At 40.2% G+C, this 16,629-nt stretch overlaps 1 protein-coding gene across 2 annotated transcripts in view; it reads right to left on the bottom strand.

Moving 5' to 3' along the window:
• The window catches only part of PLD5 (phospholipase D family, member 5), a 702,213-nt gene extending 685,651 nt beyond the window's left edge, over positions 1 to 16,562 (bottom strand). For both annotated transcript variants that reach the window (XM_006898071.1, XM_006898070.1), the window contains exon 1: positions 16,347 to 16,562. Coding sequence is in view for 1 of the 2 variants with exons in the window: in XM_006898070.1 (XP_006898132.1) it covers positions 16,347 to 16,535 (189 nt within the window). In the remaining variant the exon portion in view is untranslated. The remainder of the gene's footprint in view (positions 1 to 16,346) is intronic.
• Positions 16,563 to 16,629: the final 67 nt, after the last annotated feature.

Raw genomic sequence — 16,629 nt, 5'->3', positions numbered from 1 at the left:
GGACAGAGCAGAGTTTAGGGCAGTCGCTATGAGTCGCAAGTGACTCGATGGCACATAACAACAACAACAATCACAAAAATAGCTGACACTCCTAAAAGTTTTCAGAGGCGATAAACTAACTGTATGGGAGGAGACTGCCCATCTTTCTCCCCTGGAGATTGTTTCCAATTAACAGTGATCATACCCCACTTTAAAAGTGTCCCCATCTTTAGAGAAGCTAGCTATCTTTCTCCCCCAGAGTGGTTAATAAATTCAGGCCACTATCCTTTTGGGTAGAAGTTGAGCACCTTTACCACTGTGCAACCAGGCCTTCTCATAACAACACAGGGAAATCAAAAGTAGGTGAGAGGTGGGCTGGAAATAGCCATAGTATGTTGGCAACTTTTCTGTAAGTCTAATGTTCCTCCTGAATGAGTTTATTTTTTAAAAAGGATGTACAAGGAATCTTATCAGAAACTGTCATAAACCAGAGTTGAGTAATAATACTTGGCAACTGAATGAATGTAATGTGATCACCAGAACTGGATCCTGCGAAGTGAAAGGAATATTAATTGAAAATTTGCTGGCATTTGAATAAAGCTTGGCATCTAGACATTACGATAAAGATAAGAGAAATTGTATGCAGGGCATACAGGAGATATCTGTACTCTCTTAGTTTCTCCCTTCCCACCCACCCACCTGCCCTGTAAGTCTAAAAATATTGAAAAACAAGAGTTTATTCTTTTTATCAAAAAAGGATGTACTAGGAATTTTACTGGACAAGCTTAAGCCATGTGTGTGCATGTCACAGATTAAAGTAAGAAGATTTTAGAGAATGAGGAAAGTTTGGAAACAATTAAGTGAGAAATATTCTTCAAGATCAAGACTGGCAGGTCTTTATGGGGTTCGTGGCAGCTCTGACACATTCCTCACTGTCCTGTATGATACAGTCACTGATAAAGGGCGTTCAACCAAAGCAGGGAAGGAGAAAAGTCTCCAAGTCAGAACCAAATCACTCAGGGAAAGTAAAGAAACCAATTAAACCCTGTTGTTGAGTATTTAGCACTACTGAGTCAGAACCAACCCGTAGCTAACTCTCCAGTGGGTTTTTAGAGGCAGTAAACTGCACAGGAGGTGACCCAATACTAGGATACCTCTAAATGCAACATCAGGCATTTGATGCCTCAGTAATCAGAAAAACTGCTGGATTTCATCTCTGCAGGGCTTTACCTTTTTATCCTTATATTTTTCTAAAGGTAAATTATTTGTTAGGTGAATAAGGAAGAGTACCATTGTAGTCATTGACTTCAATAGAATGAAACTTGAAGAAGTTGTTGATAACTGCTATTCATTTAACTCTTTTTCACTACGACTACCAGAGTTCCCTTAATTTGTTGAATAAAGTGACTTTTCTAGATAGATGCTGCTTAAATACAGCACCTAGATGAACTGTTGATCTTCCTAATGTCAAAGATGTGTTTAACATAACATGGACTTTTCTGAAGCCTTGAACCTGGCACATTCTAGCTGTTGATTGGAAACATCAAGGTGTGCCTAAACATCTAGTCACTCAAGAGATCTATTTTTCCCCTTAACCTTCAACTTAAACCTAGCTGTTCTTTAATTAAGCCTAAATATGCAGGCTGATTTGTAAATGCTATTATTTGTTTTGAGGTATTCCTTCAATAACTTAGTTTATAAACCTATCACGACATCTAAAATTGAGTTTGATGTAAGAAACCATGTTTAGGACCATCTGTCTTTTCCAAGTTACTTTTAGTCCCCTGCCCCTTTGTACATTTACTTTTTGTTGTGTTAATTTTTCACTCGTTGTAGAGGTACTTTTTTTGGATACATAACATTTATATGCGAAAATAAAAAGTAATGTATAGCCCTGTATACAGTGTAGATACTATTTTTGGAAAAAAATAAATACCCCCCAAAAACCAAGGCTAGATTAATGAACAAGAGTACTGAATTTTTTCACCATTAAAAATCTACTGTATTTCTTTGTGCAATTAATATGACCATGATTTCCTTGTGTATTATGTTCATGTAGCTGAGTTTGTAATTTTTGTTAACTAGATCAAGTTGTTAGCATTTACTGATGTATGTGAACATCACAGTTCTCCTGAGTTAAATTTAAGCCAAATACATGTATAGAAAAAAACAAAAACAAAAAAACTGCACAGAAGGAGACTGCCCATCTTTTTCCCACAGAGCAACTGGGGATTCAAACCATGTACCTTTGCTTTGGCAGCACAGCAATTCCTTACCACTAAGCCACAAGATATCTCTAAAATCAAATGTTCATCCACTATAAATATGGGATCAGATACTGGAATTGGTCATCAAAGTGGCTAAGAAATATCCATTTGCCACTTCTGAAAAACATCAACATAACCTCAGGAACCTGAGGAGGCAGCTTTGATGCAACTTTGTCCAGTACCCTCGTCAGCCAACATTTCATCATGGCCCTGTGAATGTCTCTTCAGTAGTTTCTCAGAGCATATGTAATATTTCTCACCATCTAATTCTTGTTGCATTTAATAGTTATACCATTTATTTGGTATAGATTTATTTCCATTAAGTCAATCAAAGTTGCTGTTCTCAGGCACTACGTTTGACATTGTTATATCATGTTTGTCGAAAACTTTGCATGTTGAGAGTTGTTGCTGTTAGGTGCTGTTGAGTCGAGGACAAATAATAGAGACCCTAGAACAACAGATATGAACCCTGTCCTATCCTGCACCATCCTCATCATCTCTGACACACTTGAGCACATTGTAGAAGTCAAGATGCCAAACCAACTCGTTGAGGGTATTCCTCTCCTTTGTTGACCTTTCCAAGCATGATGTTTCTTTCCAAGGAATGGCCACTCTTAACAAATGTATGTCTGTAAGATAAAGTTTTACCATCCTTGTCTTTAAGGAGCACTCTGGATGTACCTTTCCCAAGAAGGAAACTATAAAATATTGTGATAAGTGCAGTCTGTGACCACATAGAAAGGGGTTTAGGATCCAGGCTTCAGGATTGGAGGAGAGGACATTCAGGTTGAGTCCTGAAGGATGGCCAGGCCAGAGGCACCCTGAGGTAAAGAGTCCAATCACAAACAGCTGAATCTTTCAACATCTGAAACTCACTTTCTTGTAGATATGCTCAGGAATGTTTATTAAATATGATACATATAAAACATCAAGATAATAACAGTGGCTTGGGTCCAAGATACAAAGATGAACAGGGCATCATTCTAAAATTCAAGGAGTTTTAGGAATTCTCCGTTTCATTCTCATGCCAATCACATTGTCTGGCACATCCTTGATGCTCACTCAGTAGTTTTGCTCAATGGACAAATCTGCATGACTCCCTCATCCAGTCCAGTACCAAGCCCTGTGAACTCCTATTTCACAATAATTCTTTCTATTCTTCACATCTCCAGTGCTTTCATCCCTGTCATACCCTTGTTTCTTCTCATCCAGATCATTAAAAGAGACTAGATGTTCTCAAATCTAGATCATCATTCCACAGTACGACAGGCCACCAGCAGGTTCTCTGAAACTTGGGCTTGCTAAATGAAGTGCCCATTCAAATACTTCCTGTTTGCTTACAGATTAGAGCTCAAAATCATTCAACATCCTGAAGTATTCAAGTCCTCCATGATCTGACCTAACCTAATACTATGTGTATTTTCATATCAGGTGTTCCAGCAGTCAAAAGATGAGGAGACATCATGGATTGGACAAGTTTGCTGTCAAAGTCCTCTTAAAATTATTTGGAGCAATGATGTCCATTTGAAGACAAACATGTGCCTGATTCAGGCCATGGCCTTTCTAATAACTTACTATGCATTTGAGATCTGGACAATGAGTAAGAATGACGACAGAAGAAGAACTAATGCCTTTGAGTTGGAGTGATGGAGAAGAGTACTGAATATTCCAAGGACTGCTAAAAGAACAGGAGTTTCTTGGAGAAAGAGTGGCCTGAGTGTTCCTTAGAGGCAAAGATGATAAAGCCAAATCTCTCATACTTTGGGCATGATGCTAGGAGAGGCTATTGCTTGGAGAGGGCCTTTATACTTGGAAAGCTGGAGGGTCAGTAAAAAAAAAGAGAAAGATACTACATGAGATTGATTGACACAGTGACTGCAGCAATGGGCTCAAGAGTTTCAGAGATGCTGAAGATGGCACAGGATAGGACAGGGATCAGATCTGTTGTTCATAGGGTCACTACCAGTTCTATTCAACAACTACCAACAATAACAACTCCCTTCAACAAACTCTAACCTTCAGTCTTTTAAATTCACTGATTTTTTTTTCTAAGCAGGTTTTTTGATGGCTTGATTCTGCCTAAATGATTTGTTTCTAGTCAGTCTCACACCTGGAAGTCTTCTTCCTAGACTTCCAATGCCAGGTACAAGCCAATGTTCAGTATAAAGTCTCCCGTGATCACCTCCTCTGAGTACCAATCACTACTTGGTACCTTCACACATTCCTTCCACAAACACCTTCAGGGTACCTATTCCATATTAGATGCTCAGCAGAGTTTGGAGTGATTTTTGGTCTCTGAACTGCAGAGGGTTGATTCACTGAACAACTGCTCCTAGTGAAGCCCCATAAATATTCACTAGGGGGTGAATGTCTTCATGAGGAAGGCAAATAAACATAAAACTAGAATACAGTATAATCAGTATAAAAGGGTCATATGAAAGATTTCCTCAAACAGATGGTGGGGGTGAAAGACAGAAAAGGAAGCCATTACCCGGAAGGTGTCAGGTAGGGGTGACTACAGAAGAAAAAGTGACAGAGGGCATCATGATCCAGAGCCATGGGGATAGATGCTCAAGTCTGAGGAATTATTGCAGTAAACAGGGAGAAAGGCACTGAATAGATGTGATATATTTTTTAAAATTTTTATTTTTACATTGGTTTGCTCTGGTGGCCTACTGGCAAGGAGTTGCACTTCAATCCCAAAGGAGCGCTGTTTGAATCCACCAGATGCTCCACTGGAGAAGGAGGGGAAATCTCCTCCTGTGCCAGCTGGATCCAATTTGAAGGTACACAGCAAGGAAAAAAGAATACTCATTCATTCCAACTTCTCTCTCGATAGTCTACCTCTGTCTATTTCTAAACCTCATATAAATGAAATAATACAATACAGCTATCTTCTTTTATACATTATGCCTGAGTGATCCATTTTACTGCATATATGTAGACAGAAAGTATTAGAGAAGAGAGAGAGATCAACAACCCTTGTGGTATGGTGCATAATATATCAGGGTTGCTAACTAAAAATCCGCCTGTCATTCTCCACAAGAAATATGAGCAGTCTCCTGCACTAAAGATTTACAGCCTCAGAAAACTGATAGAGGGTCACTATGAGCCAGAACCGACTTTATTGGTAATAGTATCTATGTATGTATATATTAATGTATATATACTATGTATGTGATTACTTCTCATTGCTTAACATGTAATAGTAATAATTAAGATTTAATTATGAATTTATTTATTAATATATTAATAATTCGCTATATGAGTAAATTGTAATTGATTTGATTACATGTTAATGCATGACTGCATACTCTCTCTTGTCCTATTGAAGATCTTTATAGTAAGGCATCAATACTCATTCTTCATGTCTTTGATCCACACAGGAGACATCTGTTTGATATACAGATGTTGTGCCATCCTTGCCACTAGGTCATTCGAGCTCCAACATACAGATAGCTCTTAAATTACTAGATTTTAAATTATACACACACACATCATAGCGCAACCAAATTTTCAAAGAGACTACATCAATTCCAACCCACCAGAATTTACAAAAAATTACAGTCATCCCTCAAATCCATCAATTCTTGGGATTGTTAAACATTTTCATTTCTGCCATTCAGATGATTGCTGTAATGCTGTATTATTTCAACTTGGCACTTCCCTAGTGTTTAAGGCATCATCTCATACATGTAATGAATCTTTTATTTAGTGATCCACTCATTTTTCTACTGAGTTATCTGTTTTTTTCTTACTGATTTATAGATGGCACTTTATATATTCTGGATAAAACTTCTTGTCATACATACCAAACTTGGTAATTTATATATATTTATATCTTCAATCTTTTAATAGAATCTTTACATAAACAACAGTGCTTCATTTCAATGTAGTCCAGTTTAATAATCTAAGTAGTGATTATCAAAACTGATTATTGTCTAAGTAATAAAGTTTTTAAGCAACACTATTTTCTAAAGTTGTCCTGTTTCTAATGTAGATCTAGAATGCACTTTAAACTGATTTTTGTGTTATTTAAACTTTAAACTGATTGGTGTGAGAAGGAGCTAAAGATCTTTTTGGGGGTGTATGCATGTGTGTGAGCCAACATCACTTTTAGAAAATACTATCTCTTATCCACTGTACTTCAGTACTTCTCTTATCATAAATCAAGTGGCTATCTTGTTGCCTACTGTTTGAAGAGCAAAACCCACCAAAAGCAGGTGGTTCAAATCCATCAGCTTTACTGAAGGAGAAAGATGCCCAATCTCCTCCACTGCAACTTAGAGCCTGCTGGAGGGTCAGCTCTGCGTTGACTCCAACTCTACAGTGTTTGGTGGCGCTCCCCAATTGAAACAAGCTTGGAAGCAGGAGTGGCATCCACTTCCGTAAATAGCTTTCCTTTGGAAACCCTATGATCATGGAAAGAGGATGAAAGTCACACAAGTGTTGAGGACTCTCGTTCATTGGGTTGCTACAAGTCGACGGGATTTAACAACTACAGTAATGAGTTTTTGTTGATGTATGCAGGACTCACTCATTGCCATCAAATCAGAACCAATTCATAGCTGGCTTTCCAGCAGATCTTTGGAGGAAATATAAGAGGAGACTGCTGATTTTTTTCCTTTGGAGTCCTTAATGGAGTCAAAACATCAGAGAGATGCCACTGTTAGGTTAGCAGCACAACTTCTTATGGACTAGACCATGACGAAATGGGAATCTCAGGAAACTTAATTGTGCTCATGTGAAATCTATGCACAGACCAAGAAGCAGTTTTCTAACCAAAACAAGAGAACCCTGCAGGTTTTAAAATCAGGAAAGAAAGTTGAGTGTCTGGGTTGTATCCTTACTCCATACCTATTCAATCTGCATGCTGAGCAAATAATTTGAGAAGCTGGGCTATATGAAAAAGAATGTGGAATCAGAATTAGAGGAAGAGTCATTAAAAACCTGCAATATGCAGATGACATAATCTTGCTTGCAGAAACTCAAGAGGACTTGGAGCACTTACTACAGAAGATCAAAGACTACAGCTTTGAAAATGGATTATATCTCAACATTAAGAAAAAAGAATTTTTCACCACTGGACCAATATATAACATATTATCAGACTGAGAAAAGATGTAAATTTTCAAGAATTTCATTTTATTTGGATCCATCATCAAAACCCATGGTTGCAGAAATCAAGAAATTAGAAGAGGTATTACAAAGTGTTAAAGAGCAAGGACATCAGTTTAAAGACTAAGGTGCCTCTGACTTCAAGCCATGACATTTTCAACTGCTTTCTACATATCTGAAAGTTGGTCAGTGAATAAAGAAAATTGAAGAAGAATTGATGCCTTTCAATTGAGGTGTTGGACAAAGAGTACTGAATATACCATGAACTGTCAAAAGAATAAACAAATCTATCTTAGAGGAAATCCAATCAGTGTTCCTTAGAGGCAATGATGGTAAGACTTCATCTCATATACTTTGTGCATGATGTCAGGAGGCACCAGTCTTTTGAAAAAAACATCATGCTCAGAAAGTTTCAGAGATTGCCAAAGAGAGGAAGCCCCTCAAGAAGATGGACTGAGACAGTGACTTCAATAATGGGCTCAAATGTGGCTGGAGAAGAGGATGACACAGGATAGGGCAAGGTTTTGTTGTCATTCATAGGTTTACTCTGAATTGTAGTCAACTTGATAGCACCTAACAACATATATTCATGAGTCAGTCTCTAATCTTTCTTTACTATTGTTGTTGTTGTTGTTGTTGTTAGGTATGACCAAGTTGAGTCTGACTCATATTGATCCTATGAACAACAGACCTGACCTCTGCCCTATCCTGTGTCGTTTTAATCATTTTTGATATACTCAATCCCATTACTAGGATTCACTCTGCCTCACTGGTGGTCTTCCTCTCCTTCACTATCTCTCCACCTTTCCAAGCATAATGTCCTTCTCCAAGGAATAACATCTCCTAGCAACATGCCCAAAATATGAGACAAACCTTCCCTGGCTTGGACCCTAAGCAGCACTCTGGCTACCTTTTTACAAGACACAGCTGTTTATTCTTTTGGCAGTCCATGGGCTATTTAACACTCTTCTCCAACACCAGAACCCAAAGGCATCCATCCATTCTTCTTCTTTCATCCTTATTTATCTATTTGTTCACTCTTACACAAATGTAACACTTTAATCAATGTAATCGTGTCAGAAGTTTTGAAATCTAGAAGCAATTTCATATCGCTTTTTTTTTCTTTTTCAGGACTGTCGTGACTATTCTTGATCCTCTACATTTCCATGTAGACTTGTGAATCTTAACACACACATTAATATAAACTGGCTGAAATTTTACTTGAAACTGCATCCATAGATCAACACTGAGGTGAGGACTGATATAGTGTTCTGTTACCTTTTCTTTCCATATGTATCCACAAATATATCTCACTGTTTTTTTACCAGATTTATTCTTAAGATCTGTTATTTATGCTAGGGTAAATGGCATTTTGTTTTATTTTGAGATTTATTAACTTTGTAGTCTGTGTCTTGCTAAATCTAGTGGCATTATTAATTCTAAAAGTGTACCTGTAGTTTAGTTTGGATTTTCGAATGTACACAGTTGTGTCGTTCGGTAACAAGAGAAGCCTTACAGCATTATTTTTTCAATCTTCTCTCTCAATCTTCTGTCTGCTTTTCCCTCGGGTTGCTGGCTAAGACCTCCTGTTCAGTGCTGACAATTCTATCATTAGGAGTAATGATAGTGGACAATTCTGTCTCACTCACAATCCAGGCAGGAGCAATTTTCAATATTTCACCAGGACTTGTGACTTTAAAAAAATAAAAACAAAATCTTTTATAATAATAATAATAATAATAAAGTTTACTTTTATTCCTAGTGTGCTATGTACCTAATCTCTTAATTACGTACAATTTCATCAAGTGTTTTTTCCCAGGAGACCAAGTCAGGGCATTTAAATGGAGTTGCTTTATAATTTAGTTGGTTGAAAGACTTTCCACTATAAACACATCTTCTTCACGTAAACCTCTTAAGGACTTGCTCTGTGTGAGAACCTGGATTCATTTTTCTGTTTCTATGAAAAAGAATTATATTTTTCTTGGTAAAAAAATGTCTTAACAACCACAATTTGGCATTTCATCTGTACTTCAACACTAAGCATAAACTCTCACAGCACAATCTGTGTGCATTGATAAGTACCAGGCAAACTAGTATCTTTAAATATTCCCATTGTCCCCAGTGGACCAATGCCTCTGGTCTGAGATGGCACCACCTCTACCCATCTCATTTCACCTCTCAGTCAATTCCATGTGAGAACAGAACTTATTAACAGCTCAAGCTGGTTTCTAGAAGTTCAAAAGATTCATCAGGCATCCTGATCTTCGGAGCTAAAATAGAATAGAAATTTATCATATGGGCTTAAAACTGAGACAGCTACAGGAGACTGTAAAAGAAGCTGAAAACTTTGTAGAAACAAGCTGCATATGGTCATGAGAAGGAGAGAGAAGAAATAAATTTTCATTTCAATAGTCTTAAGCTTCTCAAAATAAATATGTTAAATATGGTATTTCACAGGTGATAAGTGTATTAAACTAGTAAGGCATATCAAAAAGGGTTAAAAAGGAAGGATGGGGTCTTCAAACAAAGTGACATATATGTGCCCACAGTGAGAGTGACCATTGCAGGGACAGGGGAGGATCTGTCACCTGCAAGTAAGGACACCTCAAGTGACAGCCTCAGCATAGCAATCCATCAGAAGACACTCAGAGAATCTGAATATTCATCTCTTCACCAACAAGGGGGAGCGAGCTCTGCCTCCACCTACAGTTTGTTTATTTATTGAAAATCACAGGGAATAATCCTGATAAATGTCAATGTGTTAAAGTGTTTGCCAGAGTCATATTTTCCAGCTAGGAAAACGTAGGAAAAGGAAGTTTTCTAAATCTAGAAATAATGAACCATTTTCAAGGCTCCCTTCAACAGGCTGCACTTGGCCTTCCCTGCCTCACTCATCTTCCCTGTAAGGGTAACACCGGCTCTGTGGGACATCAGCCAACGCCACAAACACCAAGTTGGCTCTAGTGTGTTTATTCTTTGCTCATCATGTGAATAATATTCACATAGAATATTCCTAGAAACAACTGCGCCCTTGGCATTTGTGTACTATTCCCTGGTCACATAAATTCTGTTTGTTGTTGCAGTTCTTAGGCGCTATATATCGAGTCAAGTACAAATCATAGCCGCCCTATGAACAACAGATCTGAACCCTGTCTGGTGCCATCTTCACAGTCTCTGACACCCTGAGCCCCTCGCTGCAGTAACTGTGTCAATCCATCTTGAGTCTTTCTCTTTTTCATCAACCTTCCACCTTTCCAAGCATGATATCCTTCTCCAAGAAATAGCCTCTCCCAGCAACATGCCCAAAGTATGGGAGATGAAGCTCAGCCATCTTTGCTTCCAACGAGCACTCTGGCTTCACTTTCTCCAACTCTATTTAAGTGGCTGCAATCCACGCTTAGACTATTTCGTCACTAACCTATGGCTCACTACAAGTATGAGCATTAAGGATTCTGGTGTCTTTTACTCATAATAAAGCTTTCCTTCTGCTCTCTCTTTCAAATTGAACTTGGATTTCTGAACCATCTTGAAGGCAAAGGAATGAATTACTTCATTCTACCAGCAATGAGGAAAGCAGGGACTGGGGACAGGGCAAGGAGCTTGTCTTAGCTAGCAGGAGAGCAAGTGGGAACCAGAACAGTAATGTAGTGGCCAGGCAGGGAGCAAGCAAAGGTTTGGAGGTCCATGTTTGAGTCTGGATCAACAGAATAGCCTGAGAAGCAGTGTGGCAAGCCTAGGATGGTAAGCTGGTTTTCTGGAGGAAGGACTCATAATGCTGACAGGATGAATTCAAATGTCACACCCGGAGGGAAAAGGCTGGGCTGGAGAAGCAGCCAGTACTTGATGAACAATGGCACCTGAAACAGCTCTGGGTTGAGCATTTGATAAAGGCAAATGGTATCCGACAAATCTATACAGGCTGGTGGGACCCCTCATGAGCACAGTGGCAGATGTTCTGTTCCTCCTCCTGACTGTTGGCTGGATCCCACCTTCCACTTTCACTGGAGGAAGCTCTGGCCATCAAACTTTCTTGGGCCAATGAGCGTATGTTGGGTGAATGCATCATTCTCGGGCAGAAACTCTGAGTCCACACTTATTTAGCTGCCTTGGTAATCACAAGCTGTGTCAGGATGGAACTTCTACCAGGCCAGTTACCTGTGATGCCAGCCTCTGGCCATGTGACAGGTGTGAGGGAAGGGTGGGTTTGACATCTGGACTTTGGAAACTCTTTGTCACTGCAGTGTAGATAAACCAGCTAACTAGCTCATTGCTCTCAAGTCAGAACCAGCTCATAGCCAACCCCCAACCCCAGCAGGTTTCAAAGGCTGTAAATAGCATGGGAAGAGATTATCCATCTTTCTCCCTTAAATTCCTGGTGGATTCAAACTATAGAGAAGGCCTCTGGATAATAGTGTGACTCATTTCACACTATCACATACCTTCAAGGAAAAGCCTGAACTACATCTTGGTGACCAGAAGTTCTTTGCTACAATCAGAGCTAAGAAATGAAGTCGGAGTCCAATCCCAGATCTGTGTTAGTATTAAATCACACTCAGGCAGGAGTCAACTGAATGAACAAGAAAGAAATTTAAAGTGTCACCACAACCACCAGGAAACCTCTACAAACAAAACTGGCATGAAACCAGGCCACTTACACATAGCATCACAGGCTCTGCAGCTCTCCCACTACAGTAAAAAGAAAAACTACACTACAGTAAAAGAAAAATTCATAAATGAAATGCATTATCAAAGAACACCAGATCCATGCCATGTGTTGTGGATGGTCCAGCCTACTGTATGACAACCTGGAAAATCACGCAGAGAGCCAGGCAAATGGTTGGTGGGTCAGAGGGTAGAGGAGCTGTCCTTTACTGCTGTGACAGTATTCCCATACTTTGCAAGACCATGTCCTTCACTTTTAGAATATACCTAAAGCAAATAATAGGATTGTATGGGGAGCTCTGGCAGCTTAGTATTAAGGAATTGTGTTGCCAATTCAAAGGAAGGGACATCAAATCCACCAGGTGCTCCACAAGAGAAAAGTGGGCAATCATCTCCAGTTCAATTTACTGCCTCTGAAATCCCAGTGGAGGGTCAGCTATGAATTGGTTCTGACTTGACAGTATTCAACAACACAACATAGAGCAGCCACCACTCACCTGCCATTTTGCCATACTGTGGCGGACACCAGCATTTCAAATCTCAGCTGGGTCACCTATTGTGGACAGATTTCAGAGGCACTTTCAGATTAAGGGTGATTAGGGAGAAAGGCCTGGTGATCCACTTCCAAATTTATAGTTTATAAGGCTCCCTTTTAAATCTCAATTTAAAATGGTGGAAGATGAGTCCCCTAGGTTGAAAAGGCAATTAAAATATAAACATTCCAATGAATGTGAAGATAACACAAAGCGGTAAAATGTTTCTTCATATCACCTAGAGGGTTGCTATGATTTGGTACTGGCTTAATGAGAACTAACAGGTACATGTATGAAGTCTACTGTTTCCCAAGCCTTTGGAAATCACATTCTAATGAGGCAGAACAGGAAGCAAAACAGCCAAACACATTATTTGCAGTTAATAAGATGATATTCTGAGCATGTTGTTGTTGCTGTTGTTGTTGTTAAGTGCCATCGAGTCACAGGTGACTCATAGTGACCCTATGAAGGAGAGTCCTCAACGCTTTGATGTTTCTCATCCTTTCTCCAGGTTCACAGGGTTTCCAGAGGCAAGCTCTTAAGGAAGTGGATGCCACTCCTCCTCCAAGCTTGTTTTAATAGGGGAGCTCAACCCCACTCTCGGTCCGCATTGGGTAACCAGCCATTAACGCATTTGACACATCAGTGTCACAGTGTAGTTACCGCTGTATGGCAATTTGTACACCAGGGCTATACAACCAAGAGGAATGTCTGAACTAAAACAGTGAAAGACAGGCCTGAGGGCCGCAGATTAAAAGTCACCCACCTTCAGCTTGGCAGCATCACCTTCTGTCCACTGGGCCAGCTGATCTCTAGCTACAAATTTATGTTTTTCCTAAAAATTTTTTTCCAAGTTCTCCTAAAATTTCCCAATTTCTAATTTACCTCATATACCACTGAAACTTCAGTGGTAAAGCATGTAACATATTAGTATGCTTGTACAAAGTTCAGTGGTTCAAATCCATCAGTTGCTCTATGAGAAAAAGATGGGAAATCTTTTTCTGTAAAGATTTACAAATCCAGAAATCCAAAAGAGGAAAGGTAGGATTCAAAAGCCATGCAAAGGCAGTGAGTACATCGTTTCTTTTTTAATGAGTATTCACCTTCAGTACTGATCTACCAATATTAGAAATAAACTATAAGAACGACATTCAAATCTTTGACTAATTCAAGTCAATGTTCACTTGTCCTATTTGTATATTCACCCTGTACCTTTGAAACGAGAGGAGGAAAGATAAATTATCCTGACTTTTAGAGAAGTAGGTAGAAATATATGTTCCAACTGTCACATTACACAGTTATTGGCTGTTAGATAATGTGAAGCTTCTGAAGTCTGGATGAAGTCCACACAACGCTACCACTCATTTCAGGGAATCCCATCATTGTGATGACTGAATACATGTGTCATCTGAAGTCATTATTTATTTATGGTCTTAATACTTAAATTGGTTTTTAAGGTATCACCAAAATAACAGAGTAGGCTGTTTTCAGAAACATGATCTCCATCGTAATTATTCACTCATTTTTTTTCCCAACATAATAACATGGTGGCCATCCATTTCATTGGACAGATAAAAAATGCATATTTTACCTACTATAAATCAACTCTGAATTTCACATGGCACACTTATCATGGTTGCTGCAATATTTAAGTCAGATGAAGCCACATTTGTTCAGAATGCTGCCTATAATGAGGTCAACCATTACATTGTCGTGTTTTGTAGCAATGATACATCAGCTTATATCTATTTCTAAGCTTTTAAATTTCAAACACTTCATTAGGACATACCATCAGAAACTATCTGAAATATCATAATGTTCACAAGATGTGGCATATAAATACACAGTTTAGCTCCTAGTAATATTTAAGTTTAGCACTAAATTAATTGTTCATAACACTTTCATAAAAATTATTTCATTAGAAATGTTTGTGGATGAATGTTTCAAAGGAGTAACAGACTATCACTTTAAAAGTTCATTAGAAGCAAAGCTACCCTTTCTAACTGTTACCAGGCAGAGAAGAAAAAGATCAGGTTAGAATACACATGTAATACTTCTCATGAAAAGAAGTTGAGAAAGCCAGCAAAAGTGCTGCTGATTTAAATAACAGTAAATAATGAAGTGATTAATTTTTCAATGAATGGTACACTTTCCTTTGAAGCATCTGTGTCAAGAAGCAAGCACAGATTTGCACATATTTTCAAACAGACCTTCCTGTCACTTGTCTCTAACCTTCCAGAGGGGCTTAATCCAGAAATGTCAGCACCCGAGACCTGACTTGACACTTTGAATGAAAACCTAAACCTGTGAAAGCATTCAAAAAGGAGGTGAGTCTGATGGCTATCACTCAAAAAGACATAGCTATAGATGGGTGCATTGTCAATTTTCAGAAAGAGAATTAAAGATTAGCAAAATAAACTGGTTCTCAACACAAAGAGTGAAACATAAATGAAGATATACATTCATTCCATCTTCATCCCAAGGCTAGATCATGCTCTCTCAACTCTAATCGGATAACACCACCATCAAGTTCCAAATCACATGAAAATGACATATATCCCTTAAACTAGCACCACAGGTCTCCTCTCTAATACTGGAGCATGCATTATTAACTGGACTCTGCCCATTTTCAAGTATCTTGCCATTATGGAAAGCTCCTTGAGTACCACGTATGGGTTTATAGATCAGAATCATTCAAATGCTTCTCTGCAGAAGAAACAGCCTGTTACACAACTCTAGCTTTTAAAGCTTTGCTGGACTTAATCAGGCCCACTCTCCTCTCCATAAAAAGCACCAAGCTTTCTTTCACACAGTAGTATGGAACTAATAGTCTTGGGCCTTTCCTCCAGGGACCCCAAGGTTGCTGCAAAGCCTGAGGCAGCTCAGCTCTTGGAGGGCAAACGCGATTCAGGTCCCTCTACGAGTAGGTGTGCCGAGTTCCAGGAGTTTTTATCTTTTTTTATCATAATTGGAGACATGACCCACATACCAGGAAATCCCCATATTTCATTAACAGACTCAATTTGGAGTATGCCGCTCCTTAGGAAAGAAACAGCATTATTGCCTTACCTAGCTGTGCTAGGTTACAACTCTTAGTGCAATCCCTCTTCACCTTCTTTCCACATTTGGTGATGGGTCACATTTAAAACTGTGCATCAGTGGAACGCTTTTGGAGGGTCAGGGAGATTTCTTCCTTCCAGAACGCAGAGCAAATAAAGCCCTGAATGAAGCAGGCAGGCGCTGGCTGGCAAGTGGGGGCCCCTGGTGGCCCGCTCCCACCCTGCAGAGTAGCAGGTCTCAAGGGAAGGTCTGTTCTATCTGTCCCCTTTCTCCTTCCAAATCCCTCCCTGGTCGCTCAAGCAAAGAGGCTTAGTCCCAAGTGCTCATTCCAGCTCAGCGGCCACTCAACAGAAAACTCCAAGGGCTGGTGCGCTTGGGTTAGGTCGCTGGTGGCGACAACTTCATGGCTTTGTGAATTGGTTAGTTTGTGGACATAGTGAGATCGCGCCAAAGAGACTGGCAAACATACCTCAAAATCCCACTATCACGCTATACGGGATCCCCTTTTCTCACTCCCTGGATCACAGCGCAAAACGAGCCCCCAGGGCAAGCTGTGGGTGGGAAGGCAGGCGGAGCTGGGAAGGACCCCTGTGTCCCCTCCCCGCAGCACGCCCCTGGCCAGGCAGAGCTCACAGCCCGACCACCCCAGGGGTGGGGTCGGGGTTCAACGCCCCGGGCGCAAAGGAGAGGACCCCACCAGAGGAAGGGGGCGTGGGCCAGGCCTTACGTGCTCCAGCTTGTCTTTCCTGCGGAGCCAGACGCTGGCGCTGTAGTCCTGCTGCTTGACGCCGCTGTAGAAGTTGGCGCCCACTCGGGCCAGGCTGGGCGCCGGCTCCTTGGGGCGGCTTTTGAGCCGCATCTGCTCGAAGCCCTCGTGCGGGGGGCCCGCGAGCCACTCGTGCTGCCGGATCTCCATGCTGACATGTCAGGGCGGCGGCGCGGCCCGGGAGGCTGGGCTTGGTCAGCAGCGGCCAGGGGGCGAGGCACAGGGCGCAGGCCGGCCAGGGGCG

Source organism: Elephantulus edwardii, unplaced genomic scaffold (genome assembly GCF_000299155.1).
Source record: "Elephantulus edwardii isolate Elephantulus edwardi_28Jun2011 unplaced genomic scaffold, EleEdw1.0 scaffold00219, whole genome shotgun sequence".
Classification (NCBI taxonomy): domain Eukaryota; kingdom Metazoa; phylum Chordata; class Mammalia; order Macroscelidea; family Macroscelididae; genus Elephantulus; species Elephantulus edwardii.
This window is presented reverse-complemented; position numbering and strand designations above follow the sequence as displayed.